The 27,986-nt window shown below is 57.6% G+C and overlaps 1 protein-coding gene across 1 annotated transcript; it reads right to left on the bottom strand.

Moving 5' to 3' along the window:
* Positions 1 to 1,794: 1,794 nt before the first annotated feature.
* NAPA (NSF attachment protein alpha) lies at positions 1,795 to 27,943 on the bottom strand. The gene is made up of 11 exons (XM_067718887.1): positions 27,702 to 27,943; positions 16,906 to 16,985; positions 13,782 to 13,898; positions 8,363 to 8,409; positions 6,825 to 6,902; positions 6,575 to 6,630; positions 6,403 to 6,487; positions 5,456 to 5,560; positions 4,216 to 4,284; positions 3,728 to 3,778; positions 1,795 to 2,554 (listed from the first exon to the last, which is right to left on the bottom strand). The coding sequence occupies exons 1-11, from the start codon at positions 27,797 to 27,799 to the stop codon at positions 2,453 to 2,455; spliced, it is 888 nt and encodes a 295-aa protein (XP_067574988.1). The 5' UTR covers positions 27,800 to 27,943; the 3' UTR covers positions 1,795 to 2,452.
* Positions 27,944 to 27,986: the final 43 nt, after the last annotated feature.

The raw sequence follows: 27,986 nt of genomic DNA, 5'->3' as shown, positions 1-27,986 counted from the left end.
TTTGGGGACTCTATGTATACCTGTATGTTATTTCCAGAAGACATGAGTTGGCCAGCTGTCCTGGCCACCTTGAGTAATCTTCTGTCACCCCCTTCCATGCAGAAAGAAAGCACACACACACACGCACACACACACACTGCAAGATCTGTGAAGGCAGTGACTGGATCTCCCTTGGTCACAGTTAAATCCCCGACGCCTGGCCCACAAGGCCTGACATGGAACGAGCATTTAGTAAGTATGTTAAGAACCCAAAACTATGCACCAGGCCCTTTGCCAAGCACCTGGGACACTGTTGCATAAGAGCCCTGAGAGGAGAGTTCTCAAAGGCAGACTGGATCTGGAGGGTGGTGAAAAGAAAGGAGTTCGTGTCCACTCCAGATCTGGTTATGCTATTTAGTGCTGTAATCCCAGGGTCTGAGCTAGGGCATGGCACACGGTAGGTGCTGAGTAGATACTTGCTGAGTAAATGGGGGTGGGGTCTGGTTCTGCTGCTTCTGAACAATGTTTTCTTCAGGCTTCTTCTACCTCCCTTGGTAACCGCAAAACCACATTCCCTTCATATTTGAGTGAATGAATAAACAAATGGGTTGGAAAGGAAAGAACTGTCCTGTTCAGTGGTTTCCAACCCTAAGTACACATTTGGATCACCTATGGAAAAAAACTCTCCAAAACCAAAAGGGTGGGGAACCTCAATCAAATCACAATTTATCAGAGCGCAACCCAAGCTTGAGCACTTTTAATATGATTTTAAAGCACAGCCAGGGTTGAGAATCACTATTTAGGTCATGGGTGGCACAAACAGATTCTCACACTACTTACTCTTCAGCCTGTGCCAAGGCAGACACTGGTAATCAAACTGAGATCTCAGGAGTCTTAACTGAGCTCTAGGCAGCCATTATCAATCGATTAGAGCTGTGGGAAAAGCTGAAGGGGACGGAGGGGCAGGACAGGGTGTCATAGAGAGGCCACTCTTGACACACACTGAGCCTGAACCTTTCCTGAATTCCTTCCAGGCTCTAGGCTGGAGCAGCTCTCAGAGGAGCTTGCCCTGGTTTCCCAGGCAGCACCTCCTCTGCAGCCCCTGTTCACTTCCTGACATCATGCCACATACTGTGACACTGAGTCTGCAACTGGGCACTGACCCTCCTCCAGCTGTTCCCCTACTCCAAAGTGGGGAGCGCCCTGCCCAGCCCAGTGCCGGGTGGAAGCACAGGCACATCGGACTGTCCACCTGACAGGCAGGCCCACATGCTGGAGTGTGGAGGAGGTGGCTGATTCTTGCCCTCCTTTCCTGGGCAAAGGGCTCCTGCTGTTTCCTCTCCCACTCACCATACCCACTCGGTCCTCCTTGTACTCCGCCCGCCAAAGCCGCTCCCTGCCCCCCTTCAACAGATGGAACAGTGCCACTGGGGCTTTCAGCCCTCCCTGCAGGGAAATACGGACGTGGGGTGTGAGGCTGGAAGACTTGGTGGGCCTCCTCCAACCCTTCTCATCACCGGTGATGCATCCATCCTCCCGCCAGCTCTGGGGGAGGGGCACTGGCACCCATCATCCCAGCTGAGGAAACCAAGGACCAGAAAGCCCAGAGCTCAAAGATCCCAAGCCCATGGCTCCCAAACCCACCAGCCCTGGGCCTCCCTTCTCTAGGCTCTGACCCAGCCCATCCTCCTGGTTAAGCCTGCCCTCTTCTTTCCCAGGAAGCACACCCAGAGCCCAAGGTGGGAGGGCCAGGGAGAGGGGACACAGGCCCTGAAGGGTGAGGAGGGAGCAGAGGTGAGGAGGAAGAGACTCATGCACAAGTGTTGTCTTTTATTTCCTTCTTCAGGCAGCTGCAGCTTCCCACCAACAACACCTCGAAGCGCAGGGTGGAGATGGAGGGGTGGGCATGGGGATGACCCTCGGAGCTCCAGGGCCTGGGACTACCCTGAGAGGTGAGGGCTGCAGGAGGCTGGGAGGCTCCCGTGCTGGCTGGGGGAGGAACCCACCCCCAGCAGTGACAGCAAATCACGGTGGCTACGTGGGCTCAGAGCTCGGCTGGGGGACAAAGGTAGAGAGAGAGACACCAACCTCACGACTCAGCTGGTTGGGAGATGGGGGGCCAGATGCTGACCCTGACCCCTGGCAGCACCCACAGCAAATAGGTCTGCATCAATGACTCTGCGTGTCGGGGGGGAGAAGGGTACCTCCGGGGGCTTAAATAAAGGGGCAGGGGGCAAGGGATGCGGCGGGAACAGAGTATGACCGTCTGGCCAGCGGGCCTAGCCTCAGGGGCCCCCGAAGCAGTGCGGAGCCTGTGCCGTGGCTTGCGAGACTCCTTGGCGGGGAGGAGGGAAGGTCTCGCAGCCAACGTCTCGGGCCCCACCTCTCTGGGCTCTTCGCGATCCTCACTGGAGGGCCAGGCTGGGGGAGAGCGGACGGGGCAGGGAGATGGGTGCCAGGGGGCCAGGCGGGCCTAGCGCAGGTCCTCCTCGTCGCCCTGGATTGTCTTCTTGATGCGCAGCAGCATGGTGGTGAGCCACTGGTCCAGCCGGGAGATGGCGTCGTACTCCTTCACCTGTGTGCACCGGGGGACCGGTGTCAGGAGGGGCGGCCCACTCCGCGCCTGGCTCCCGCCCTGTCACCAATCCTAGCCCATGGTCTCTGTTCCCAAGAGCCTCCAGGCGTGTCCCTGTCAGCCTCAGTCCCCGAGGAGGAGCAAGGGGAGGCGTGGGCCCCAACCCAAGCCGGGGCGGCTCCCTTCTGTGTCTTTACTGGCCTGGGCGTGAGGCTTCCCTTGGGGGGAAGAAAGATTTTATGGTTGAAAAAAAAAAGTCCAGTTTTCTTGTTTTACGGATGGGAAATTGAGGCCTGGAGACATGACGAAGCGGCGGGATGGACCTGACAAGTTTCGTCTCTGTCATCATTCAGAGGCCTACGATTGGTGATGGGCACCCAGGGAGAGACATGCTTGACAGATACAGTCTGGAAGACATAACGTGGGCCTAAGCTGGATGTAACTGAGTTCCAGAAAGCTCAGAACAGGGTAAGGAAAGGGAGAAACATCTCCATGGGACGGTTCTATCGGGGAAGCTGCTGGAAAGGGGGACCCTCCCAATGCTGCCTCTCCGGCACCCTTTGCTCCTCCTCCCTCCTGCTGTCGGGGAGGGGAGAGGGAATGATGCGACTCATTCCCTCCCTCCCTGCACATCCAGGACCACCCGAAGTGCCTGATGTGAGACAGCCTTAACTGCTCACCCAGGGGGACTCTGAGTGGTGCAAAGACCCTGGCCTTCAGGAACAGACAGATATGGGCTCCAACCCCAGCTCTGGCCCCGAGAGGCCTCAGTGCCATCATCTCTAAAAAGCGGAGAACACTCCCCGCACCTCTTGGGGCTACTTGTGAGGATTCTGCAGCGACTGGAGAAAGGAGTTCATGGCCAGGGGCTGGGACTGGAGACAAAAACGGGTGAAATTGGGCTTCCCTGGTGGCACAGTGGTCGAGAGTCCGCCTGCCGATGCTAGGGGACACGGGTTCGTACCCCGGTCCGGGAAGATCCCACATGCCGCGGAGCGGCTGGGCCCATGAGCCATGGCCACTGAGCCTGCACGTCTGGAGCCTGTGCTCCGCAACGGGAGAGGCCACAACAGTGAGAGGCCCGCGTACGGCAAAAAAAAAAAAAAAAAAAAAAAAGTGTGAAATTCATGGGACCACATCTGACAAGGGCAGCCACCCCTGCCAGCCACTCACCGCCTCGGTGTAGCTGTCCACGTTCTGTTCCTCGTGGGCGTCTAACAATTTCTGCAAGAGAATGGCAGGTGGGGCTCAGGGGCCCAGGCTGGCCTGAGGCCTGACCTGGATGAGATTCACACGCACACTATCTGGGTGAGTGAAAGTCCGGGGGACTCCCATGCTGACAGGAAGAAAGGGGCTGTGTTCCAGCCCTGCCCTCCGCATCACTAACACAGAACATCACGTGTGCACGCGTGCCCGTGTGCGTGTGAGATCCCGCAGCCTCCCAGCTCTGCCCCCAGCTCCATCGTTGACTGAATCTTACTTGTCTCATCCAGAAACTGGTGACCCAAATGGCAGACGAGGGGGAAACAAAAGACCCTTGAAAAGTACTGTACAAATCTCGGTGATCGTGCTAACCAGAGCCAAGCCTCCAGACTCCCATCCACACACCCCGCTCCAAGCGCAGACGCAGGAAAGCGCTGGCCTGAGCCCCCGGCACTCACTTTCATCAGCTTGCACTCCCGGGAGTCGGAGAACGCAGGGAATAGCTCCTCATACTTCTGGACAGCGAGCTGAGTGTCGGCGAGGGTGGAGGGGAGGTCGAAGGGGACAAGTTAATAAAGAAGGGCCCTCGGAGCAGCTGGCCCGGCAGCCGAGGGGATCGGGGGCCGCTCTGGCCCCGAGTCAGCTGTCTGCGCCACCCCCCAGCCTCCAGTGACACTGGGCTCTGTGCTTCACGGAGCTGAGCTCAGTGCAAGCCTGGCTGCAGAGACAGCTGCAGGGGACGGGGGGCGGCGGGGGCCTGGGGGAGGGAGGAGGGTTCCCCAGGCCGGTGCTCAGTGCCTCTCCTGCACCCGATCCACCCAGGGTAGGGGCAATGGCAACAGCTGCCTGGTACTGCCTCATAACAGCCCATCCTATGTGTCAGGCCTGACGCCGGGCACTTCTCACGTTTAACCCTCACGAGGACCCGGGGAGGGTCAAACGATGGTGACCCTATTTTGAAAGTAGAAAACAGATCCAGAGATGGTAGTGACCTCAGGGCACAGGGGACGTGTTGGGGATCTGAACTGGCCTGACCCCAAAGCCCAAGCTCTCACCTGCCCTGCCGGATGCCGGCAAAGGGAGCAAGGGTGGGGCTCAGACACACCATGTGGCTGAGGATGGGGCAGCTGGAGACGCCAAGAAATCCCAGACGCCAGGAGAACCCAGCTCCTCTCCCTGGCCATTCTCCAACCCCTCACCCAGCCCGGACCCCTCTCTTGCTAAGAAGCCCTGAGAACAAGCGGGTCTGGCATTTAGGCTCTGGTTCAAATCATGACACTGGGAGTCAGAAAGATCTGGAATCCTGGGGCTGCAGTTTACTAGCCATGTGCTTTGAACAAGGGACTCTGGTTTCAGCCTCAGTGTCTTCAACTGTAAAATGGGGCAACCATGGTATCAACCTCATGGGGTGCGGTAAGGACTCAAAAAGTGCTCCCACAAAGGAAAAAGCCTGGCACTGAGCAAGTCGGGAGTTGGAAACTCAAAGGCTACAGGGACTGAGCGAGTGAAATCAGGGATAGAAACAAGCATTTCCTGCTCAAAGGCCGAATGCCAGGGGCCAGACGTGAGTGAGGGGCTTACCCTCCGAAGGGGAAAGAGGTGACTCGGCCTAGTGACAGACACTGTGCTCCAAGGGCAGTCACCCTGTGTGTGGGGGGGTGGGGTAAGCTCTGGGTGGGCCCCTGGGCCTGGGCTCACCTTGGCGTTGAGCATGTCGATGCAGAAGTGGCAGAGAGCCGCCTTGAAGAAGTAGTCCTTGGCGCTGTACTTGAGCAGTGGGCTGTCCATGGCATTGGTCCCCACCTGCAGGCACGAGGAGGCGGGCAGCCAGAGGGCCAGGGTCACTGCCAGGCACTTGGGGGCCAGCTGGGAAGTGGGTTTGTTCCCCAGTGGGGCCCTGTTAACCCAGGACCCTGAGGGCAGGGAGAAGAGAGACCGGCCCTGGGGAAGTCAGCAACCAGTCTGTGAGTGACCGAGGATCAGGGCATGATGGGGAGTGGGGGTGTGGCCACAGGGCTGAGGCCAGGTGTCCGTGGGCTTCCCAAGGCGCCCGCGATGGTGGAGGGAGAGGCGGCCCTGCTGTCAGGCCCGACAGGAGGCTGGCACATCGGTGGGCAGAGGGGTGGCAGGCTGCGGGAACATGAGAGGCGGCGCCCGCCCCGCTCTCCTCCGAGGCCAGCTGCCTGCCTTTCTCCTGGCCAGGCTGAGCCCACCAGGGCGGCTGGCCCCCCCCACCCCAGCCCTCCCCGCCCAGCAGAGGGGAGCCTGCATACCCAGGGGACACCCCCTCCCGGGCCCCTTCTAGCAGGCTCCTCAGCTGCCTCTGGCTACCCTGGGCCTTGCAATTCTTCCCACTCTCTCCCTGACTCTGGTTCTTCAGAGTTGGCCTCACTCTGGGGCCGCCTGGGAAGCGCCCTGTGAGGAGTGTGGGAAGGGCCCGTCTAGGAAGAGGGCGGTGACACCGCATGGGGTCGTGGGTGGAGAGAGTGTTCAGCCAGGCGGAGCACAGGGTGAGGGCGTGGGGATGACCGAGGGAAGTGCAGAGAATGGGGGGGGGGAGGGCAGGGCACTAGAGAGGATGAGAGACAGGACGAGGGGCACTGGCAGGCAGGATGGGGCGCCATGCCCGCCCCGCCTGCCCCCACCTGTTCGTAGATGTCAATGGCCTTCTGATACTGCTCCAGCTGCGCCGCGTAACCAGCCACCTTCAGCAGACACTTGTTGGCAGAGCTGAATGGGGCAGAGAGAGGGGAGGGAGGTGGGTGGTAGCAGGGTCTGGGGCCCTCACCGAGGGGCTGGGGCGGGCAGGAGGGGTACCTGTTGGACTCCTCGCCTTTGTAGTAGTCTGCAGACTGCTCATAGTGGGCGATGGCCTGGGGAGACACGGGCGGTGGGGGGAGGGCGAGGGGCCAATGCAGCCTTCATCACCTTTGGGCGCAATATGGCCCGGGACTCACCGGAGCCCTTTACCCAGGCTCTGCCGGTGCCCCATGCTCCTGTCCTGGTCTCAGAGGACTGGCCTAGGCAGCCCTCCCCGGCCACTGGCCTGGCCCCACCTGCCACTGACCTTCTCGATGTCCACCAGCTCCGTCTCGTAGATCTCAGCAATGGAGATGTGGTGCTTGGCCGCGATGGTGAACCGGCCCTGGGTGAGACGTGGGAAGGAGCCCTCAGGACGAAGGGCGTCCTGAGTGCCCCGTCCCAGCTCAACCACACCCCTCCGGGTCCCCGAAGCTGGATCCTCAGCCGCCCCTGGGAGGGGAGGTGTGCAGAAGAAGGTCCCAAGAGACAGAGGGGCACGGGGCTTAAAAGGGAGGCTCTAGCATAAGCGGCCTGGGTCCGAGTGCTGCCCTGACTGGGTGACAGTGGGCATGTCCCTCCACAGAGTCTCCAGGGGACACAGGCAGATGGAGCAACACCGAGGTAACGTTTGCACAGGGACTTGCCAGAAGCTCTGGCCCAAGGAGGCATGTGACAGATGGTCCAGAGAGGCGGAAGGACCAACCCAGAGTCACCTGGTACAGGCTCCCCGCTGCCTAAGAGACAGCCTCCCTCCTGGCCTCCCTGTCCCGTGTGGCCACACAGCCCTTCTCACAGGTCAACCCCTGCTCCAGCTTCCCCTGCAGGCACCCAGGGCTTTCCCCAAGGATGCCTTCCAGCTCCCAGAGGGGCTGAGCACCTCCTACCTGCCTCCACCCGGTGGGGGTCCAGATGCCTGGCCCGCCACTCACACACGAGCCTGGTCCATGGCTACCTCCTTGCTGAGGGCAGCAGGAAGAGGCAAGGCCCTGGGCTCAGCCAGGACTAGTTTTGGGTCTCAGCGACTCCTGTTGGTAGGTGTGGGGCCCTGAGCGAGTCACGTCTCTTGTCTGGGACCCTCTTTCCTGACTGTCAAACGGGATGACAACAATGCCCACCTCACGGGGCTGCTGTAGGGGAGACTAAACCACCCAGCTCAGAGCATCTGCTTCAACACATGGCAGCCGCTACCACCGCTGTAACGACACTACTACAGCATGGCCCTGGACCCGGCAGGAGGCAGGGGCCACGCTCCTGCCCAAGGGAGGGGTCTGACAAAGGTAGAGTGCGAAGGGGCAAAAAGTGGAGTTGACAGGAGCCAGGGCCTGGCTCTGGTCCACTGTCCTGGCTCCCTGGCCTCAGGCCAGCAGCAGCCTCTCTGGACCTCATCTGTCGATGGGGATGCTCCCTGGGGCAGGGCAGGGGCTGAGCTGACTCTGGGCCCTGCCTACCCTCCCCAAATCAAATGGGACGCTGGCGGCGGGTGTCTGGGTAAAGGGAAACGCACCGGATACGCGAGGACCCCAACAGCAGTGACGTCTACGAGTGAGGACAACGACGGCCTGTGGGGGGCCAGAGGCAGGACCTGGGGAGGGGCCGCCAGCCCCTGTGACGTGCTGGGAGCTGCCACCAGGAGCCAGGCTGGTGAGGAGCTGTGTGAGGACCCAGCCAGCCCAGCCCGGCTCCGGTGACACCCCTCACCCTGCCAGTCTCCCGCCTGCTCTCAGGGCCGGAGGAGGAGAGGGGAGGCTGGGGCAATATGGTAGGACTTGGAACGGGGTGGACAGGACACGCAGTGACCCTTACCATGTCTGTGTATATCTCAATTGCTCTCATCAAGCAGTTAATGGCCTCTGGGGAGAGAAAAAGGAAGGCAGGGAGGAGAAATGAGAAGGTGAAGTCATTTCAGCAGAGGCCGAGGAGAGGAGCAAGGTGCAGGGCTGCACTGGGAGAGGCCAGGGCTACGCACCTGAGCAGGGAGGGAAGGTGAGGGGATCCCCGAGATGCAGGAAACCTGGTCAGGCTAATTTATTCTGCTGTGACTTGCCGGGCACATGCTTTCAGGGGAGCCCTGCTGATACAGCTGCCCTCTCCCCCGGGCCAACACGACGCCACCACCTTCCCAGCAACCCCTGGGACAGGGCATAGCCAGCTGGTGGCCAGACTCCCGTGGGTGTTTTGGGCCAGACCTGCCAAGGCCCTGCCCTTGAGGATGAGCTGCCGGCAGAGGCGGCAAAGGCTGACATCGGAGGAACGGCCAGGTCCCACCTGGGCTCTGCCACCCTTTCACGGTGGGACCCTGAACCAGCTGCATCCCCTGGCCTCCGTCTGCGGCAGGAGGCGGCTGGGTGCTGTGATGCTGAGGCCCCTGCGGTTGGGGTCTCCACTATTCTGCCCACATCCCAGCCTGCAGCAGAGCCCTCTGCACCCTCCTCCGCCTGGCACTGCTGCCTGCTGGCTCCTCAAGCCACAGGTTTCACCGACAAAACACACACACTGGGGTGGCACCTGGGAGGAAGAATTGGGGTACCTTTGTTGTACCACCTTTTGCAAGTTTTTAAATTTGGGAAAGGCATTTTTTTTTTTTTTGACAAGTTATTTGGAGGATAGAGGGAAGCATGAGTGGGTGGCATTTTCTAGCAGATAGAGATGAGCTCTCGGGTGGATTTTTTTTTAACACCATTTTAATGCATCTCAGGAGGAAAGGGTGTTGGGGGAGATGGAAGGAGACGGACAGAGAACCTGGACAGACCACAGCAGGTGGGCTCTGAGCTGGGGCAAGGTTGAAAATTCACCCCACAGTCCAGCATCTGTAAGCCCCCTGGTCTGCCGCTGGGGTCTCCAAAGTCAGCAGGGCCCACTGGGCTGAGATGCTGCAAAGAAACTGCAGGCCCGGTGTCTGCTCTCAAGGGGCTAATGGTCTCGTCACGCAGGGAGACATGTGAACAGAGGCTCTTAGGCCCAGACCTGTGGCTGGCCCTTCAGGGAGTCCACAAGCGCCCTCCCCAAATTTACAGGCCAAAAGGGGGTGTCTGTGAGCACTACTCTGGGGGAGGGAGGATTGGTAGGTCGGGTCCAATTCTGAAAGCCCCCTCGGGACCCCTAAAATATTCAGAGAGCATACACCACTGGGTCAAGGTTCTGAGGCTGATGGGGGAAGCCTGAGGCAGCAGGGAAGAGAGAAAGAAAGCAAAAAGGGGCAGAGAAGGAGAAAAGGGAGAGAACACCACAAACAAATACAGCCCGAAGCAGTGTTACTTTAAAACACACACACAGATTTTGTGACAGAGCATTTCTGGAAGTAACTGATGAGCTGGCAACCCAGTGGTAAGGAGGATAAGGAACCAGGGGTAGGGCTGCAGTGCGTGAGCTGTGCACACCCCACCCTGCTCCATTCTCCACCCAGGGGGCTGGATGCGGCCAGCAGGTCCCCCCTGCAAGCGACTCACAGGCTCCCTCTCCTGGAACGATGGGGCGCACAAGTAGGCACCTATGGGCAGAGTGGCAAAGGTTGCCCGGGTGAGGTTAGCAGCCCTGGAGGGGGAGGCCGGAAGCTCCCCTGGCAGGACAGGCTCCCCTGCAGCGGCCGCCCCGGGCCTGCTGGCACTGGCCTGGAGTGTCGTCAGCAAGACGGCCCTTGCGGTGGCAATAGGGGAAGAAGGCTTACCCGCAGGCAGCAGCATGGAGTCACAAGGTTGAGTCCCCTCGCTCCAGGACAGCTGTCTCTGAAAGCGGCAGGCTGCCAGCTGCCACCCCAGCCAGAGCACTAGCGGATTACCTGCTAACATACTGGCTAAACCAGCTTATCTCCGGTCACCAGGACCCCGGGGGTGAACAGCCCGCGCACCCCGGCACACCTGCCCCCGACCAGCCACCTGCAGAAACTGGGAGCCAGAAAGGGGCTCTGGGAATGATCCAGCCCCAGAAGGTGGGCAGGGAGGGCTGAGGCCCAGAGAGGGGAAGGCGCTGGCTTAGGGAGACAGGTCTCCTCAGTACAAGGGGGCAAATCGCAGAACCCCACGAAGAAGTGGAATGGGTAGAAGGAAGACGCCACGTGTCTGGTACACAGCAGGTATCCAGTGAGGCTGGCAGTGAGGTTGGGGGAGCACATGGGGGAGGGCAAGTGGGGGTCTGGCCACTGCGCTGCCCTGGGTGCACGTGTGCGCACACACGCACCCCTGGGCCCAGCTATCAGGCGGGCAGGGTAAGAGGCCTCCCTGGCCTGAGTCTACCCATAGCAGCCGGCAGTGGCTGAGAACCAATGACAGCTGTGGTCATCACCTGCCCCCTCTGCCCTCAGCCACCAAGGAGGCAGCAGGCCACCCTCGGCCCACACTCAGGGCAGACTCACAGAGGGAGAGCAGTGACATGCGCCTAATCGCTTCCTTCCACCCTGGCAGTCCCAGGCACAGGCTCAGCTGCCTGTCGGTGGTGGGGAGGGGGGCGTTTCCAGGACTCCTGTACGAAGTGCTGACACAGGGCGAGGCCTCTGAGGCAGGTGAGGCAAGCAGCGAGGCCCCGGGGAGCTGGCCGCCTGCTTGGGGAAACGCGGCAGTGATCCACATGGGCCCTCCGGCTCTGCTTCACACGGCAAGCAGCGCGGGGTGGAGGCAGGGGGTGTCCAGGCCAGGCTCCCATCTGATGGGAGCCGAGGGCTGCCCCGTACTGGACGTTTATCACACTCAAAGGGCTGTGCTGGGCACGTCTGTGCTTTATCTTACGTGTGGTCTCTGCTTTACCAGACCAGGAAATGGAGACTCAAAAGATTAGGTGTCTCCCCGAGGTCACAGGGGAGCAGGCTCCCCCGGGCCTCAGAGACCACAGTGAGCCCCACCCTCCTTGACTGGGGTGGGCAGTCGAGATGCGGTGGTGCAGGGACGCTGCCGCTCCAACACCGCTCCCGGCTCAGCACCAAAAAGCTGGAGCCCCAGCCGGCACCGCTCCCGGCTCTGCCCACACTAGGCTCTCCCCTGTGCCACAGCGCCTCCTGTTCCCTGAGAGCCACCGCCAGCACCAAATCCACCCCTTCCCACCTCAGCATCCAGGGCAGAGAACCAGGCTCGCTGATCTGATCCCTAGAGAAACCAAGTTGGCCTCTGAGCCCCAAGATGGGCACGTCACCACACCTAACCACTGCTGCCTTCCCACCGACGCCTCAGCCACTCTCCACGCTTCCGGAGGCTAGGCACCGGGCCACACCCCAGACCCGGGCCCTAGCACCCCCCACACACCCTGCAGAGCATTGCTGCTAGCTGAAAAGGCTCAGGTCAAAAGCTGGGGAAGGACGCGACATCACGGTGCCAGGTGGGGCCTGTCCCCCAGAAGCACAGGGGCTTGTTTGAAGAGCAAGTGGCGCTGTGCACATGCCATGAAGCCTGGCCTCAGCTCCCGCCCCAGACATCAGTCCTTCCAGTCACTTTGGAGCAGCAGCTGAACGTCACAGATGCTAGGGCAGCGTCTGCAGGTTGACCAGTTTCCCAGAGAGAAGGCAGGCTGGGGGTGGGGGCCCTCTGCGGGGGACGCACAGACTTCCCTGGGTGATTTGAGCTGAAAACAAACCCAAGGTCACCCTGGGTCATCATCACATCACCACATGGCCCTGTGGCCCAGCGCTGCCAGCCAGGTGCACTTAGCTTTGTGTGGAGCGACGGCGGCCCACCCAGTCACAAGGCCTCCCCTCGGTTCTTGCTGAGCCTGAGCTCACACGTGTGAGACACCCGGCTACACAGGAACCACCCGTCAAGTCTGGGAACAGAGAACAGCTACTTGGTCCACACAGACGCCAAATCCTCCACTGGGAACTAGATGTCCCGATGGCGATAAGGAATCCACCACCAATTCCCCAGTGCTGGTGTGTGAACCAGTGCTCACAGATCCTTGGAGAGACCCCCGGGCACTGGTGACAACTGCCCTTTCTTGGGAAGGATAGGCCTTTATCCCAAGGTGATGCATCTCCTTTCTTTTAAAAAAATTAATATGCATATATTTCCCATTCTCTTATGAGTGAATAGTGATAGTAGATGGTCATTTAAAAAAATAAGATTGTTGGGCTTCCCTGGTGGTGCAGTGGTTGAGAGTCCACCTGCCGATGCAGGGGACACGGGTTCGCGCCCCGGTCTGGGAAGATCCCACGTGCCGCGGAGCGGCTGGGCCCGTGAGCCATGGCCGCTGAGCCTGCACGTCCGGAGCCTGTGCTCCGCAACGGGAGAGGCCGCAACAGTGAGAGGCCCGCGTACCGCAAAAAAAAAAAAAATGAGCTTGTTAAAATTAAAAGTTGGCAACCAATGTCTGGCACCATGATTAAAAAATAAAATTCCGGGGAGACGCAAGCGGGAAATAAATAAATAAATAAATAAATCAATGAAAATAAAATAAAATAAAATAAAATTCCGGGCTTCCCTGGTGGCACAGTGGTTGAGAGTCCGCCTGCCGATGCAGGGGACATGGGTTCGTGCCCCCGTCCGGGAACATCCCACATGCCGTGGAGCAGCTGGGCCCGTGAGCCATGGCCGCTGAGCCTGTGCGTCCGGAGCCTGTGCTCCGCAACGGGAGAGGCCACAGCAGTGAGAGGCCTGCGTACCGCAAAAAATAAATAAATAAAATTCCAGCTCCACGAAATCCAGAAGTCTGGTACCCACTGGGTTGCGCTTCTACTTCAGAATGAGCCCAGGGGGACAAAAACGGTTTCCTCACAGTGAGTCAGTCCCAAACTGGGCTTCTGTCCCCAGCACGCTCTCATTTTAAGGAACTTGTTCTCTGCAGCTACATCTTTGGGATCAGTTCTCTCTGACCCCATCCCCACCCCCCAGGGGGTAGGGAAGCCAGGTTAGGATAATTTCCGCTCCTTTTTCGGCAGCAACTCCTACCTGGCTGGTCTCTGAACCCCCTCCCACCCCCTCTCGCATGTTAATTCTGACAACAGAACAGACTTTCCTCTCTCCTGGCATGCGGTGGGTCTGAAATGTAACTCCCACTCCCAAATGCTCCCAGGCTCCAGGAGGGGAGGGGAGCGATCAGCTGCAGGCACAGAGCAGAAGGGGAGGCGGAGGCTTGGAGCGCGATGCCAACGCCAGCCGGAAGGGAGCCAATTCTGAAGTTAGAGCGCCAGCGCCTCCGGGCCAGCCTATTGCCTACTATCTTGGGTCGGAAACCTGAGGCCTCCTCTGGGTTGGGGCTCAGCTGGCGCTCTGGGCTGCCAGCTCCAGCAGCCCACAGAGGCCCTCACCTTGGGGGTCGGCTTTCTTGAACGCGTTGCCGGCGTCCACAAAGCAGGTGGCCGCGTCGTGCTTGCTCTGGAGCTGCAGGTGCAGCTGGGCTGCCTGGCAGAAGGCGTTTCCGGCAGCTGGAACAGAAAAGGGGGATCCCCGTCTTAGGGGGGGGCTCCACGTTTTAGGTTGCTCAGACAGGGCCCGGGGAGGTGGTCGAGCTCTCCAGGGGCAGGCAGAGTTGCCGAGAGAGGAAGAGCCTGGCCGGGGTGAGCCGAGGTGCAGGCCTAGACCTCGGGCCTCGACCTCGGGCCTCTTGACCCCAGAGCTGCTGCCCGCACCCCCAGCCCAGGGAAACCTGGAAACAGCATCCCCGGCAGAGTGCCGGCTGAACCGTGGGATGGGGCTGCTCGGGGGTGCTGGGGAAGAGAGTGGCAATCAGGATACAGCTACCCCAGACCCCCCACTGCTTCTCCCCTTCCAAGACTGACTTCTCCCCACACGGCCCCCAGCCCTTTCAATCTAACTCTCCGGCTCCCCTGCCTCTGTCCACATGCCGGTCCCTCGTCCAGAGTCGCAGCAGGTTGAGTGGCAAGGAGGCCTCACAATGTCCACTCCCCCAGGGGCTTCACGTCCAGAAAGGGAAACAGGACGAGATGCCACGAACTTGAGAGCGTGGGGACCAATGCCCATGGGTGCAGGGAGGCGGAGACCACACCTGAAGCCCAGGCTGTCCTGTACTCAGCTGCGAACTGCCACCTTCCAGGCGCCCCAAGCCATCCTGTTCCCACGTCTCCGGCTCCTAACCTATCTGACTTGTGGGAGACAGCGGGACCCCTTCTCCTCAAAGGGTAGGGGCTGTGCTAACTGGGAGCTCCAATGGCCAATGCCAGCTCAGTCCTGAGGCCCCTGCCCTTCGTCCTCCTCCAGCTGAGTCCGAATCACAGAATTCCTGAGCTGGAAGAGGACAAGAGGGCCTGGCCCCCATCCTGTACCTATAGAGCAGGAGGCTAGACAAAGCCACCCAGGTTTTCACTATGCATGATTTCTTTCTTGTTTTTAAGGGCTCCAAACTTGAGTGCAGAATTTCCAGAGAAGTAGTATCATTGGGGGAAAAGTTAAAAAAAAAAAAAAAAGGCCTAAGAGTTTTGTTTGAATATTTGGGGGAAGGAGGGAGGTGACAAATTTTAGGAGAGAAGCACCATCTATGCGATTGAAAAAGAAATATTCTTTCTCTAATGGTATTGTTACCTTAGGAGCATATAAAAATACACATAGGATCTGGCTCTAGGCATAACACATGCTATGAAAGCTTAGGAAAAAGCTCTTCTAATTTTCAGGACACCAAAAATATTCTCAGAAAACGACAGTCCATTCTGCCCTGTGCCTCCACACCCCGCCTTCACAGCCCCATCCCAGGTTTCGTTTCCTTTGTAGTCGGAAAGTTCCTCCCTGGGTTTCAACACTGTCTTTGCTTGATATTCTTGATCCAATCTTGCTGATGTCTGAAGCCATGTTATGAAGTCAGCCCCCAAAGGGCTCGAGCGCTGGCTTTTTGAACCTCTCTTCCAGGCCTGCAGGTAGCTCCCAAACAGATCTTTGGCCCCTTGGACCTCCAGGAGCTCCTCCCTGGACTTTCCTGGCAGTCCAGTGGTTAAGACTCTGAGCTTCCACTGCAGGGGGCACAGGTTCAATCCCTGGTCTGGGAACTGAGATCCTGCATACCGCACCGTGTGGCCAAAAGATTGAAAAAAGAGCCCCTCCCTGCCCACCCACCTCTCCTTGGCGGACGCCACCCAAGCTCCAGCCTTGCCAGGGTCTGACCATACCCCTCCTGGCCAAGTCAGAAGGGCCACTCCGCCCACCAACACAGCCTGTGAGAGTCTCAGGAGGCACGTGACCTGGGATGCCCTCTTCCGGGAAGAGGCCCTTCCAGTATACTATGATACTGTGTGTGTGTGTCTTGCCCCAACTGGAGTGAGAGCACACAGATGGCTGGGGACCTTGTAAGTGCTCCTGAAGTCTGCCAGTCTGTTGACTGGAGTTCTCTAAGGGCTTCCCCTCCCACTCTAGAGGGAGGGGTGCTGCTAATAGGAGTGGGAAATGGAGCTCGCAGCTGCCACTGTGCTGGGCTGACTGCTCTGCGTGGGGACGACTGATCTCAATGAACCCACATGACAGCCCCGCAGGGTCAGGACCGTTCCTTTCCCTGTTGCCGTGCTAAGGAGGAAACAGTTTTGGAGAGGCCAGGTAACCTCCCTGGGGTCACGTGGCCAGCCTGAGCTGTGACACAGATCCAAGTCACTCTGGCTCCAAAGGTCAGGAAGCCACATGGGGCAGGTTAAGCCCTCCAGCTCCAGAGTCAGAGTTCTGGTTTCTGAATTCTGCTTCAGTCACTCACTAGTCGTGGCGTGTTGGGCAAAGGGCTGGGCCAAGCCTCAGTTTCCAAATCTGTGAAATGGGGATGTTAATGGTACTGACGCTCATGGTGTTGCTGTGATGATTCAGTTAAATAATGCAAGCTTGGTGCTTAGGAGAGTGCTCAATAAATGGAGCCATGATTAATGTTATTATTGGAACCACTTGAATCATCCCCAGCCCAGAATTCAGACTCTGATGGAAGTATTAGGGAACTGCTTCCACGGAAACCTGAAATTCTTTCTTTCTTTTTTTTAGTAGAAGTATAGGTGATTTACAATATTGTGTTAGTTTCAGGTGTACAGCACAGTGATTCAATTTTACATATATATATATTCTTTTTTCCGATTCTTTTCCATTATAGGTTATTACAAGATATTGAATACAGTTCCCTGTGCTATATAGTAGTAGGTCCTTGTTGGAAACCTGAAATTCTGAATTTAAGGAGAAACCCCTCAAAGAGCTCATAATCTACATGGGTCTATCTGAATTCAATAATCTATTTATCCTTATCCTCTAAGTTCTCATTCCAAGGCCCTGTGACCCAAGTTGTAAAACAACCCAGTGGGCTCGGAATGACCAGATGGCAGGCCAGTGGGTTTGTAAAGCTGGAGATGGCATTGGTGGGGGAGCTGCAAGGCTGAGGCCTCAGCCAGGCCTCTGGGACTGGAAGCTGAGGGGAAAGAGGAGAAAGAGCCAGGAGGCGCTCTAGCAGGGATCACATACCACTCCAGTTTTTGGCCATCTTGAACATGTTTGCTGCTCTGGCGTAGATTTCACATGCTTCCTCTATTTTGGATGAGCCTCTGGGAAAAGGGAAAGGAAAAACAGGTAAGAGAAAGATCTGATCTGGTATCAAAGAGAAAGCAAGCCAGGGCTTCCCTGGGGGTCTGGCGGTTCACTAAGACTGAGCTTCCAATACAGGGGGCACTGGTTCGATCCCTGGTCAGGGAACTAAGATCCCACATGCTGCACAGTGAGGTCCCCCCAAAAAAGGAAAAAGCAAGCCTTCTGCCCCAGCGACAGTGGAGATGTGTCCTTACATCGCCCGCTGGATGGTGGCCCCAGCCCCAGCATGTCCCCATGAAGCCAGCTTCCCAAGTCCAGCTACAGCTCAGGCCTCTGCCCGGGCTCAAGGGAGATGGAACTGGTGGCCCCCAGCCCCCATGCAAAGGCTGGCTAGGCCCTCGCTGGGCAGATCTGGGCTGGACCCTCATTGTGTGGGGGGGGCCCTTCCCAACCACCCCCAGGAGCCCTGCCTCTGACAGTCTCCTCCACTTTCTGCTCAGATGCTCGGTGCTGACCACTGGATCCCAGGCTCTCTGCAAATCCCTTTTCCCCACAAGACTGCAAAGCATTCTGGGGGAAGAGTCCATCCTTGGACACCTTGTCCTTTCCTCAATGCCCTAACCCTGTCCCTTGCACACTGCAGCTGTCCAATGAAGACGTCTCAACCCTAAAAGCGTGTTGCTGCCAATTCACGACTAGGCAGATATATAATGATACAGACATATAAAGAAATACTGTTTTTAAATATGTACACCGAAAGTTCCCACTTGTGTTAAAACAAAACAGAAAAAGAGGGTGAGAACAGAAACATACATGTAAACATAGAAGATTTCTGGAAAAATACACACACAAAAAATAGAGTATTTTTCTCTAAGGTGGGGTCTGTAGGACTGGGTGCCAGGTGTGGGAGACAGACTCATATCCCTCGCTAGGACTGTCTGGATTTTAAAATCGTTTGCATATTTCCTATTCGAGAAAAAAGATATGTATATATTTTAAATATTAGCATTTACGTTGGGTTCTGTGATCCAGCAATGAATTACATTCCTAGCAATTTATCCTAAGAAACTAAGCAGAGGGACTTCCCTGGTGGCACAGTGGTTAAGAATCCGCCTGCCAATGCAGGGGACACAGGTTCGAGCCCTGGTCCGGGAAGATCCCACATGCCGCGGAGCAACTAAGCCCGTGTGCCACAACTACTGAGCCTGCACACCTAGAGCCTGTGCTCTGCAACAAAGAGAAGCCCACGCGCAGCAACGAAGACCCAACGCGGCCAAAAATAAAAATATATAAATAAACTAGAAAAAAAAAAAAGAAAGAAAAAACAAAGAAACTAAGCAGAGAAGCTACAAGGATGTTCAGCACAAGATTATTTAAAATGGCAAAATAATGGGAATTCCCTGGTGGGCCAGTGGTTAGGACTCGGCGCTTTCACTGCCGGGGTCCAGGTTCAACCCAGGTTGGGGAACTAAGATCCCACAAGCTGTGAGGCTGCCCACCGGCCACCGCCCCCCCCAACCCACAAAAAAAAATAAAGCCACACAAATAAATCATCTTCACTGTCCTAGCCCTCAGCCCTGTGTCAACCGGCCCTGGAACCTTGCCGACACCAGCCACAGAGGGTGAGGGCCTCCGACATAATTCTGGACGCAGTATGGGGAGCACCCCTGCCCTGTGCACTGCTGGTGAGGCAGGGCCAGCGTGCCCACGCTTTGGATGCACATCAGATGTTTGTTATAATAATCAAACCAGAGCCCCGGAGTCACCCTCCCTGGAGATCTCACTCAGCAGGTCTGGGTGGGGCCTGCAATCCAGATCTGTAACAATGGCCTCAGATGATTCAGATGATCAGGCGAATCTGGGAGGGAAAAAGCTGACCTAGACTGACCTCTTGGGAAGCAGCCACCAGTGACTTGTCCCATGTCAGGTAACATCGGAAGGCAATACCCCCAGGGCGGGCTGGCAGGGTGGCTGGGGCTGGAATCCTGGCTTCCTGAATCCAAATCGCACCAGGTAAGCTGCTTTAGATGAAAAGTCTCCCCTCTGCCTTCTGGGGCTGTGCTGACACTGCACCCACCCTCTGCTGTCCCCAGAAAGCAGCCCTGAGGGATGTGGTGACACACACCTCCCACACTCCACCCTGCTGGGTTCCCCCATCTTCCCACCACAGCTGCACAAGACGCCTTGGGCCTGGGGCCCCTGTTTGGAGTGAACCCACTCCCGGCCCTGGAGAGGTGAGGAACTTTCACAAGTTTTGGGCAGAAGAGATTTCAGAAGGGTCCCTGGGGGCCAGGCTACAAAACCCCCTGGGGGATCTTCTCTGGAAGGTTCTCTGAAAGGAGTCAGGTGCACTCACAGGCCGAACCCCAGATCTGCCCACCCCATGGGTCCCCTAGCGCATCCTTCCCTTCCTTATGGGTGCAATTAAGTCCTCTCCAGACCCAGACATTCTCTGAAAAAGCTCAGGTTCCCGGAGGAGCAGAAATGGCCCGTCCCACCACGGAGAGGCCCAAAGCCCAGTGATAACAATGAGCAGAGTCAGCCCCAGCTGGCTTGTCGCAGCTCAGTGGGACGGGGCAGACTCAGAACACAAGGCCTGTCAGCTGCTGGGCTGAAATTCTATGATCCCAGACGAAGCTGGGCCAACCCCGTGCTGGCTCACTGATTCTAACTGTGGGTGGAAAAGCCAGAGGGATTAACATCTGCTCAGGCCTCCAGGCCTGCCTTCTCCTTCCCCTCAAAGCTTGGGTCCTGGCCACTCCCATGACCAGGCGATGACAGGAGAATCTCTGGAGCTCTAGCCTCTTGCTTTAGAGATGGAAGTGGAGTCATCAAAGGGGAAAGTAATATGGCTCGGGTCCCTGGCGAATCCTGAAGGAGAAACCATTCACATAGCCATTTATTCAACTGGGGAGCAAATATCTGAGCATTTATTACGTGCCAAGCACTGCAGGTAACAGTAGCAAACAAAGGAGAAGGGCCTGACCCTCAGTGAACAGGACATCAGCAAGACAACTGCAGAGGGACCGGGGGACGAGGGGCTTCTCTGAATGGGCAGGTCAGGGCAAGCTGCTGTGACTATGTGAGATTTAAGCTTAGTCCCCAGAGATGACGAAGGAGCCATCCATGTGAAGCGGGAAGCACATTCTAGGCAGCAGTCACAGCACGTGCAAAGGCCCTGAGACAGAAACAAACTCGGCCAGTTCAAGGAAGAGAAGGGGACCAGGATGGCTATGGTCCAGGGAGTGGCAGGCATTGAGGCTGGAGAGGTGGACGGGGGACCCCATGCTGGAAGCAAGGACAAGGGTTTAGGCCCTATAATAAGGAGCGTTCTGCAAGGCAAGAACGGGCAGAAGGAAGAAGAGCCCAGCTCCTCTGCTTTTCCAAGCTGTCTCCGCATGTGATACACCTGCATTGTTTACTACAGGATTTCTCTCCTTGGTCAGGTCACTTATCTAAGAGTGGCCTCCCCGACAAAACCCACAAACTCGCTGAGGGAAAGAAACCAGGCCTCCCTCGGACCCCTGCACAAGGGCCAGAGGGGCTAGCTGGCCCTGCATCTTCTGAAGAGCCCAGGTGGCAGTGCCTGTGAGAGCTGACTGTCCCTCCCCCCACCGATCCCCCCAAACTGCCTCTGCTCCGTCCTTCCCATCACACAGCTCTGAGCCACACTGGGAATAGAGGGAACTGGTTTGGGCCGGGCTGGTGCAGGGCTGTCTATAATTACCCCACTCAGCTTTGCTTTCTCCCCTCCGCAAGGCGGAGGAAGCAGTCTCAGGTCTCCCAGGCACAGCCACCATCCTCCAGTGGCTGCCATATGGAGGGAAGGGGGCGGTGCCAGGCATGCACAGATAGCCTGGTGGGACCCGGGCCAGGGGGTCCGCAGGGCAGAGTCTCAGCCTCCCTCCTTCCTTTCTCCATCCCCTGGGCACTTCCCAGCTCCCAGAAACAAGCCACCCACCCAACCTGCAGTCTCCTGAGGGCCTCAGAAGGCAAGGCAGGTGGAGTAACTCCCATGTTAGGTCCCCGACACTCCCTAAACCCCTGTCCTTCTGCGGCACCATAGACACCTGCCCTCAGCCCCCTCCTCGGCCTGAAGGTCCCCGGGAAGAATGGATCCAAGGGCCGGTCCGGCCCCGACCTCCTCTCCTTTGCTGTGCATCCTCACGACTCATTACAGTGGCCTGCCAGGTGCCACCTGAAGCAGTACAGAGAACCTCACAGTCACCCTCTAGGTATGACCCTGGCTTACAGAGGAGGAAGCTGGGGCTCACAGTGGTGAAGGGGCTGGCCCAAGCCGATGCTGCCGGGAAGCGGCAGGGCCGGGGAACCTGCCCTGCCTCTTGCTCACCCTGTGATCCAGGAAGCTTCCTTCCCTGTGTCCGAGAGTCTTCTGGAAAAGGAGGGGGCGCACAAGCTCCCTGCCTGCTCCGGCCTCTCCGGTCGATGAAACAGCCAGCGCTGCTCAGGTTTCCCTCATCTGAGGAGGAAATGCTGCTCTCAGCGGGAGCCAGCCTGAGCAGCCTCGAGGCCCCGAGGGAGTCATTAAGCCAGCCCCCCGCTGAGCCCTAGCCCACCTCACGGAGTGGCAGGCTGAAGGTACATCAGAAAACAGGCCCCTGGCACCGGGAGCAGCGGCCCCCCCAGCCTCGCCCTCCTGCCGACTGCACCGGGGCTGGCAGAGCCAGAGCCGCGGGGTCTCTGGGCATCTCTCGGCCTCTCCTCCTCCATCGTCCATGAGCGCTAAGCCCCTTGCTGCCCCTCTGGCTCTGCGGTGCATCGAGCTCCCGTAGGGCCCCAGGAACGACGGAAGAATCCAGTATTACACACTAACTGCCCAGCTGTGAAATGCCTGGACGGGCAATGGGGAGAGAGAGAATGCACTTGGGGGCCGAGAGACCTGGGCTGAGGTCAGCCTTGGGCACTTTGCTAGCTGTGTGGCCTTGGGCTAGTGATCCCTGAGCCTTGGTTTCTTTATCTGTAACACAGAGACAATGAGCCTGACCTGGGAGGCGTCTCCCGAGGATGAGAAGGCGCAGTACCTGGCACACAGCACAGTGAGGCCCGGGGCAGGCGCTCAAACAGCTGCTATTATATGAAGGAGGAGAAATACACCCCAAGGGCTGCCGGCCGCCCGGCAATGGGAATTCTAGAGTCGCTCAGTGTGGGTGGAAAAATCGAGGACCACAGTCAGGCAGGCCTGGGCTCCAGTGCTGGCTCGTGGTGCCCCGGCCTCTGCTTCCTCAGCTGTAAGTGGGGCTAAGACACCACAGCCGGCAGGCCTGCTGGAGGCACAAGGAACACCCCCTGCCCCCGCAGGCAGCAGCCAGGAGAGCGCCTGCCACACAGCAGGTGCTCAGCCAACGAGAGCATCACTCGCTTCAGGCTGGCGGAGAGAGCAGCTTCTGGAAATGTTCTCCTTTCGCATCGCAGTGTGGGCTTCATCGCCTTACCTCCAGATTAGCTAAGCGGCGCCCCTCCCCTGGCTTCCACAGAGCCGGGGGCCTCCCACCTGCCCCACCCACTGAACACCACACTGATGGGGCTGGTTCCCGGGCCATCGCCCTCCTGCCCGTGAGCTCAAAGGCAGCGGCCACGCCTCCCACACGGCCCAGCAGGCCTTCCCACGGTTCTTATATGGATGCCCTCTGCAACCCAACAGGATTCCTTCATCCCAGCCAGAGCGCCCAATGGTTCCTATTCTTAAAAGATGTTTTGGAAAGACCCTTGCCTCTCAGTAGCCCCACTCCAAACAGGAGTGTCGAAACCTCTGTGTGAGCAGACAGCAGGGTCCCATCCATCAAGAGAGGCAGAACCCTCAGACTGCAGGGAAATGACAGCCGGCTCCCCTGGAAGCCTTGTGTCCCCTCAGGAAAGCCTCCACTCTGAGCCCAGGCAAGAGAGGCTGCGTTTGAAGTTGTGGATCTTGGCAGCTGGCAGGGGACAGCGAGTCACCTCGGTGCCCAGCTCACCGGCACCCCGGGGTCCTGCGTGCTCTGCAGGTGGAGGGTGGTCTGGAAGCTGGCACTCCTCAGCCAAGGGCCCAGGGGGGTCCTGGATGGGGGACACCTACCCAGAGGACCTTGGCCGCAATCTCTGCCTCAGGAAAGCCAGCCTCCAGGGCTCCCAGGGGTTGCTGGTGCCCAAGAGCGGTTCAAGCAGGAACTGTGTCAACATTTGATCTGCAGGCTGCTGTCTGTGCACAGAAAGCACCCCGTTATCTCTAGTTCTCCAGCGCCTCGGGCTCAACTTCCAATCACAATACCCAATACTAATACTGTTGATAATAGTAAGTACTTAATAAGCACTCACCAGGGTCAGGCACCATGCTCGCAGCGCTTCACATGCATAACCTCATTCTCTCCTTAGGACAATCCTACGAAGTAGGTATTACTATGATCTTCAGTTCAAAGAAGAAGAAACTTAGCTAAACACACTGGTATCTGAGTGGAAAGAAGTTTTTATTTTGGATTTGGGGGAAGGGGTCACGGGGAGATGTCAGGGATGAGAAAAAGCACCAGGAACAGAACCACTGTTTGGAATCTGCGCAATCCCGAAGGGGTACAGCAAGAAGTCTGGATCCCTCGGGAGACAGGCAGCAGGAAGGAAGAAAAAGCGCATCTTGCATCTCCCCTCTCCTTTTCCACAACTGCATCGTCTTTGGGAAATCGCCACCTTTCTGCTTCCAGAGCAGAAGTCTGGGCTGCTCTCCCATCTCCTGAGCCCTGGCAGGGGAGCTGAGGAGGGGAGGGAAGGTACAGAAGCAGCTCGGATCTGTGAGCCGGCTGGTACAGCCTCCCTCCCAGGCTGCTGGTGCACCAAAGCCCCCTAGTGTCTGGCAGCCCAGAAACAACGAAGAGCAAAGAAGGCCTTAACAGCTAAGGTGACGGGGCTGCCCCCGATCCCAGGCGGGAGCAACCCTCCTTGGCCCTTTTGACATGAGCAGAGACCTCTCAGTTTGGGCTGCTGTCATCGCTGAGGTTCCTGAAAGGGGAAGGAGGAGCAAGAGGGACAAGCTGAGCCCTGACACTCCCCGCTCCAGTCCTCGGAAGCCACAGCGGGTTGTGAAACGCTGAACCCCAGCAATCCCGGTTCCAGAGGGAAGGTGTCAGGAGTGGTTCCCGCCCATGAGGCAAGTCCTCTCGGGCTGGCCCCTCCGGCAGACAGGCTTTGGTCAGGAGGGTCTCGGTCTCCGTCTGCATCCCTGTCCTGTGCGCTAGCCTTGCACCATGGCAACCGCTCTTGGAGCTGAAGGGTCTGGGATGAATACACCTGCTCTTTCTTTCAGATGTTTGGAGAAAACTGTCACGTGGGTGGGGAAGATGGGGGAATCAGAGGAAGGAAAGCTCCCTAAGACGCCTAGTTAGCCAACATCCTCCCTAAACGGAGTGCCCTGAAATGGGCCCGAGCATCAAGGACAAACTTTGTGTGGCAGCAAGAGGGCTTTGGGATCAGACAGGACAGTGTGTGAACACGATCTCCCACTCACCAGAGGACTGGGCAAATATACCAATATCTCTAAGCCCCCATTTGTCCACCTCCACGGGGATGTCGTGAGGACTACCTGTGAGGACACAGGTAAAGCGCCTGGCCCAGGCCGGACTCAGACTCAGAGTGAGCACTTAATAAACGTTATCAGCTATTATTACTGTCACCGTCTTCACTCTCCCCAACACCAGCTGCTGCAGTCCTTTCTACAAGGCAAATGGGAACCCTCCAGCACTGGCCCTACTATGGATGGAATGCTTGGGTCCCCCACCAAAATTCATGTGCTGAAACCTTAACCTCCAAGGTGATGGTATGAGGAGATGGGGCCTTTGTGAGGAGATTAGGTCATGAGGGTGGAGCCCTCATGATTGGGATTAGTGCCCTTATTAAAGAGACCCCAGAGAACTAGTTCACCCCTCCCACCGCCCTTTCCACAATGTGAGAACACAGTGAAACAATAGCTGTCTATGAGGAAGCAGGTCTTCATCAGACACCAAATCTGTCAGCACCATAATCTTGAACTTCTCAGCCTCCAGAACCATGAGAAATAAATTTCTGTTGGTTATCAGCCACCGAGCCTATGGTATTTTGTTACAGCAGCCTGAACAGGCTAAGACAGGCCCCCATTAAAATCCTCAATACTCTCCAACACCTCCTCAAATCCAAGCCCTTTGTCAGAAGACCCTCCAGGACTAGGCCTGGTTCTTGTTCAGTCTCACCCCCTTCTGCCCATTCTACGTTTATGGGCTAACACGGAAGCCCCTGCATTAAACCTTCATCTGGGCCTTGCTCAAACTGTATCCTCTGCCTGAAGCAGTGCTCCCCCACCAGAGGGTACCCCTGGAACTCCTGTTCATCCTCCCAGATGGAGGTCTCTCCTCTGGGGAGCCATCCCTGTTCCCTTTAGATCTTGGTTCCCCATCATTTCGGGCAGAACCTCCCCTCACACTAGACCTCTGTTCACACAATTCCCTCTGCCTAGAACACCTTCCCCAGCCCCCACTCCCTTAGCATGACCTAGGGTTCCTTGGGGCCCAGCTCACACCTCACCAGAACCTTCCTTCAGCTCATGCAGCTTCCTCTCAGGTCAGGAACCTCCCACAAACGACAGAATCTAGCCCTTAGTCACATTTGACAATTTTGCTTTACTAGTGTTTTAGCAAGCGTTCATCTTGCCTTCCCAACCAGGTGGCAGGTGTTTCAGGGTCTCACTCAGCTGCTCCCTCCAAGCACGGCCCAACAGTACACTAACCCCCAGTCCAAAGGGACCAGACACCAAAAGCCACCCAGGAAAACCATTACCGAAAACTGAGCTCTTAGTCCCACCCCAGAACACTGCACTTTTATTTCTCCCCTTGTGAAGGAAGCAGAAACACACATACCCTCTCCCCACTCTTAGCCTCCAAAATAAAACATTTCTCACCTAATCAATACAGGCCATCAGCCCCGGATGTTTCTCCACACCAGGCAATTCTCAGCCAGGTTACTCAAGTTCTTTCACTAAACATAATCCACCCTCAAATAACAACGAGCGGCTCCCATCTCCTTTCCTGGAAAGAACCCTCCCCCACTTCATTTCTTACCAACCTCCTAACACCATGTCTCCCAATTCCTGGTCCTCCCCGCAAGCCCCTTCCCCAGCCTTCTGGATGACTCTCCCAGCCTCACAGTCCTCCCCAACCTCTGCCTGTCTCTGCTGCCAGGCTCCATGAGGCCCCCTCCTCACAGTTCCTCCTAACTCACTACAAACTCACCCGGCCTACTGCAGCTCTCCTCCCAGGCCGATGAGCAACACAACCCTCCTCAGTTCTCCGTGGCCTTCTTCTCCCTCCACCCGGGGCCTCAAGCCTCCTCCCCTCACCCTATTAAGTCTCCATGGCCTGGAGTTCCGTTCCCAACCTCTTTCATCTCCTCTCTCATCACACCGTTTCTCCCTGCTCTGACCTCCCCCATCCCCACTTCTCCCATCAGACCCCTACCTTGATCCCCACCAGCCCCGTACAGGCTCCACACCTGTTTCCTTCCTGGAAGTAACACTAATGGTAGCTAGCACTCTCAGAGTGATAACCACGTCCCAGGCTCAATTCTAAGCACTTGCATTCTTATTCTATACTAGGAACAAACCTGAGATAGATTTCACTAAGCTCCCCTGTAACAGGGAAATTAAACAGCTTACCCAAGGTCAGGAAATGGCAGAAACTACTTCAAACCAGGGCTTTTGACACTCCTAAGCCACTAAAATTCCTCAAAGAATGGCCAGCCAAACAACTTCTACGAGCCAACGTGAACTTTATGAGAAATGTCTGCCGCACTGCAGGTGTTGGTTCTGTCTCCCAGACCCCTTCAGCGGTATCCTGGGCACGCCACTCTCATCCTACTCACAATGCCCACCCAATCCTTACTCAAGGATCACACAGCAGGCCTTCGGCCCCTTTTGGTTTACTCATCTCCCTCATCTCTCCCTTTTAACCCTCCAGTTCCTAAATCAAGCCTCACCCCACCTTAGTCTCCAGCCTCCCAGTCCAGGCTTCTTCAGAAGCCGTAACTCCATCACCCCAAGGATTCCTCTGCTCAGATCTCAGGGTGTCAGGTCCCCTTACACTACTCAGCTGTGACCAAGGCCATACCCATCCCAGACACCTCACACATCTCAGACTTGGGCTCATCATCCCAGGATCACCTTAGCCCTGCGCCCTGACCCTGCGTTCACACAAATCCACCGCCCCAGGCCTTGGAAAGGTGAAGCCCTCGGGCAGTGGTCCTCAGTCCCAGGGACCCAAGACGCCCGTCTGGGATCCTTCAAATAGGTTCTCCTAGAGCTCCAAAAGGCTTCTTGACCTGGTTGCCCTCCCAGGTTCCCTCAGTCCCGGCAGGCCAGGTCCTCTTCAAGGCCTGAGACCATACTCCCTCGGCCCAGGTTCTCCACCAGCCCCTTGGCCCATCTTCAACCTGGGTCCCCTTCCTGCCTCCAGATGGTGTCGCCTCGGCCTGGGTGTCCTCAGCCCAGGGCCCTTTTACCATCTGGGACAGACTCTCCTCAAACTATTCTGCCAATGCCACAACCCGGGCACCCTGGCCCTCGGCCGGTGTCACCTCTGCTGCCTTAGACCATGTCACGTAACCCCGCAAGCCGCCCCCACCCCGTCCTCTAGGTTCGAGCCCTTCGTCTCTATCGCCGCCCCGGTCTATGACTCCTCTGTCCTCTCAGTCTAGGTCCCGGCCGGACCCCTCGGCGCGGTTCTTACCCAAAGAGGCCCGAGAAGAAGGACTGTGAGTTCTTCACTTTGCGCTCCGCCTCGGCCAGCAGCGCCATCGCCTCCGCTTCCTTCCCGGAGTTGTCCATGGCGGCCGCAAAGGTACTCAACAAACCGCCCGACCCGGGCCCTCGGAGGACTCAGCTGCGGCCGGGCGGCGGTACACAGGTCAGGACAGCTTAGTGGTCTGCGTTGACGTCGCACCGGCGCGCGCCTCAATGCGGCCCAGAACCACGTGATTCGCACTGGCCAACCAGCGGCGTCGTAGCGCGGCGC

This window comes from Pseudorca crassidens, chromosome 20 (genome assembly GCF_039906515.1).
Source record: "Pseudorca crassidens isolate mPseCra1 chromosome 20, mPseCra1.hap1, whole genome shotgun sequence".
In the NCBI taxonomy this organism is placed as follows: Eukaryota; Metazoa; Chordata; class Mammalia; order Artiodactyla; family Delphinidae; genus Pseudorca; species Pseudorca crassidens.
The sequence above is the reverse complement of the archived record's forward strand: the minus strand, read 5'-3'. Positions and strand labels throughout refer to the sequence as shown.

Bases quoted from the DNA above. Each gene is read 5' to 3' on its own strand.
- NAPA (XM_067718887.1), bottom strand. From the start codon at position 27,799: ATGGACAACTCCGGGAAGGAAGCGGAGGCGATGGCGCTGCTGGCCGAG. The intron at 13,899-16,905 runs GTATGTGATCCC...TTTCTGTTCCAG, and splicing joins GATGGCCAAAAACTGGAGTG to CTGCCGGAAACGCCTTCTGC. The intron at 6,488-6,574 runs GTACCCCTCCTG...TGCCCCATTCAG, and splicing joins AAAGGCGAGGAGTCCAACAG to CTCTGCCAACAAGTGTCTGC.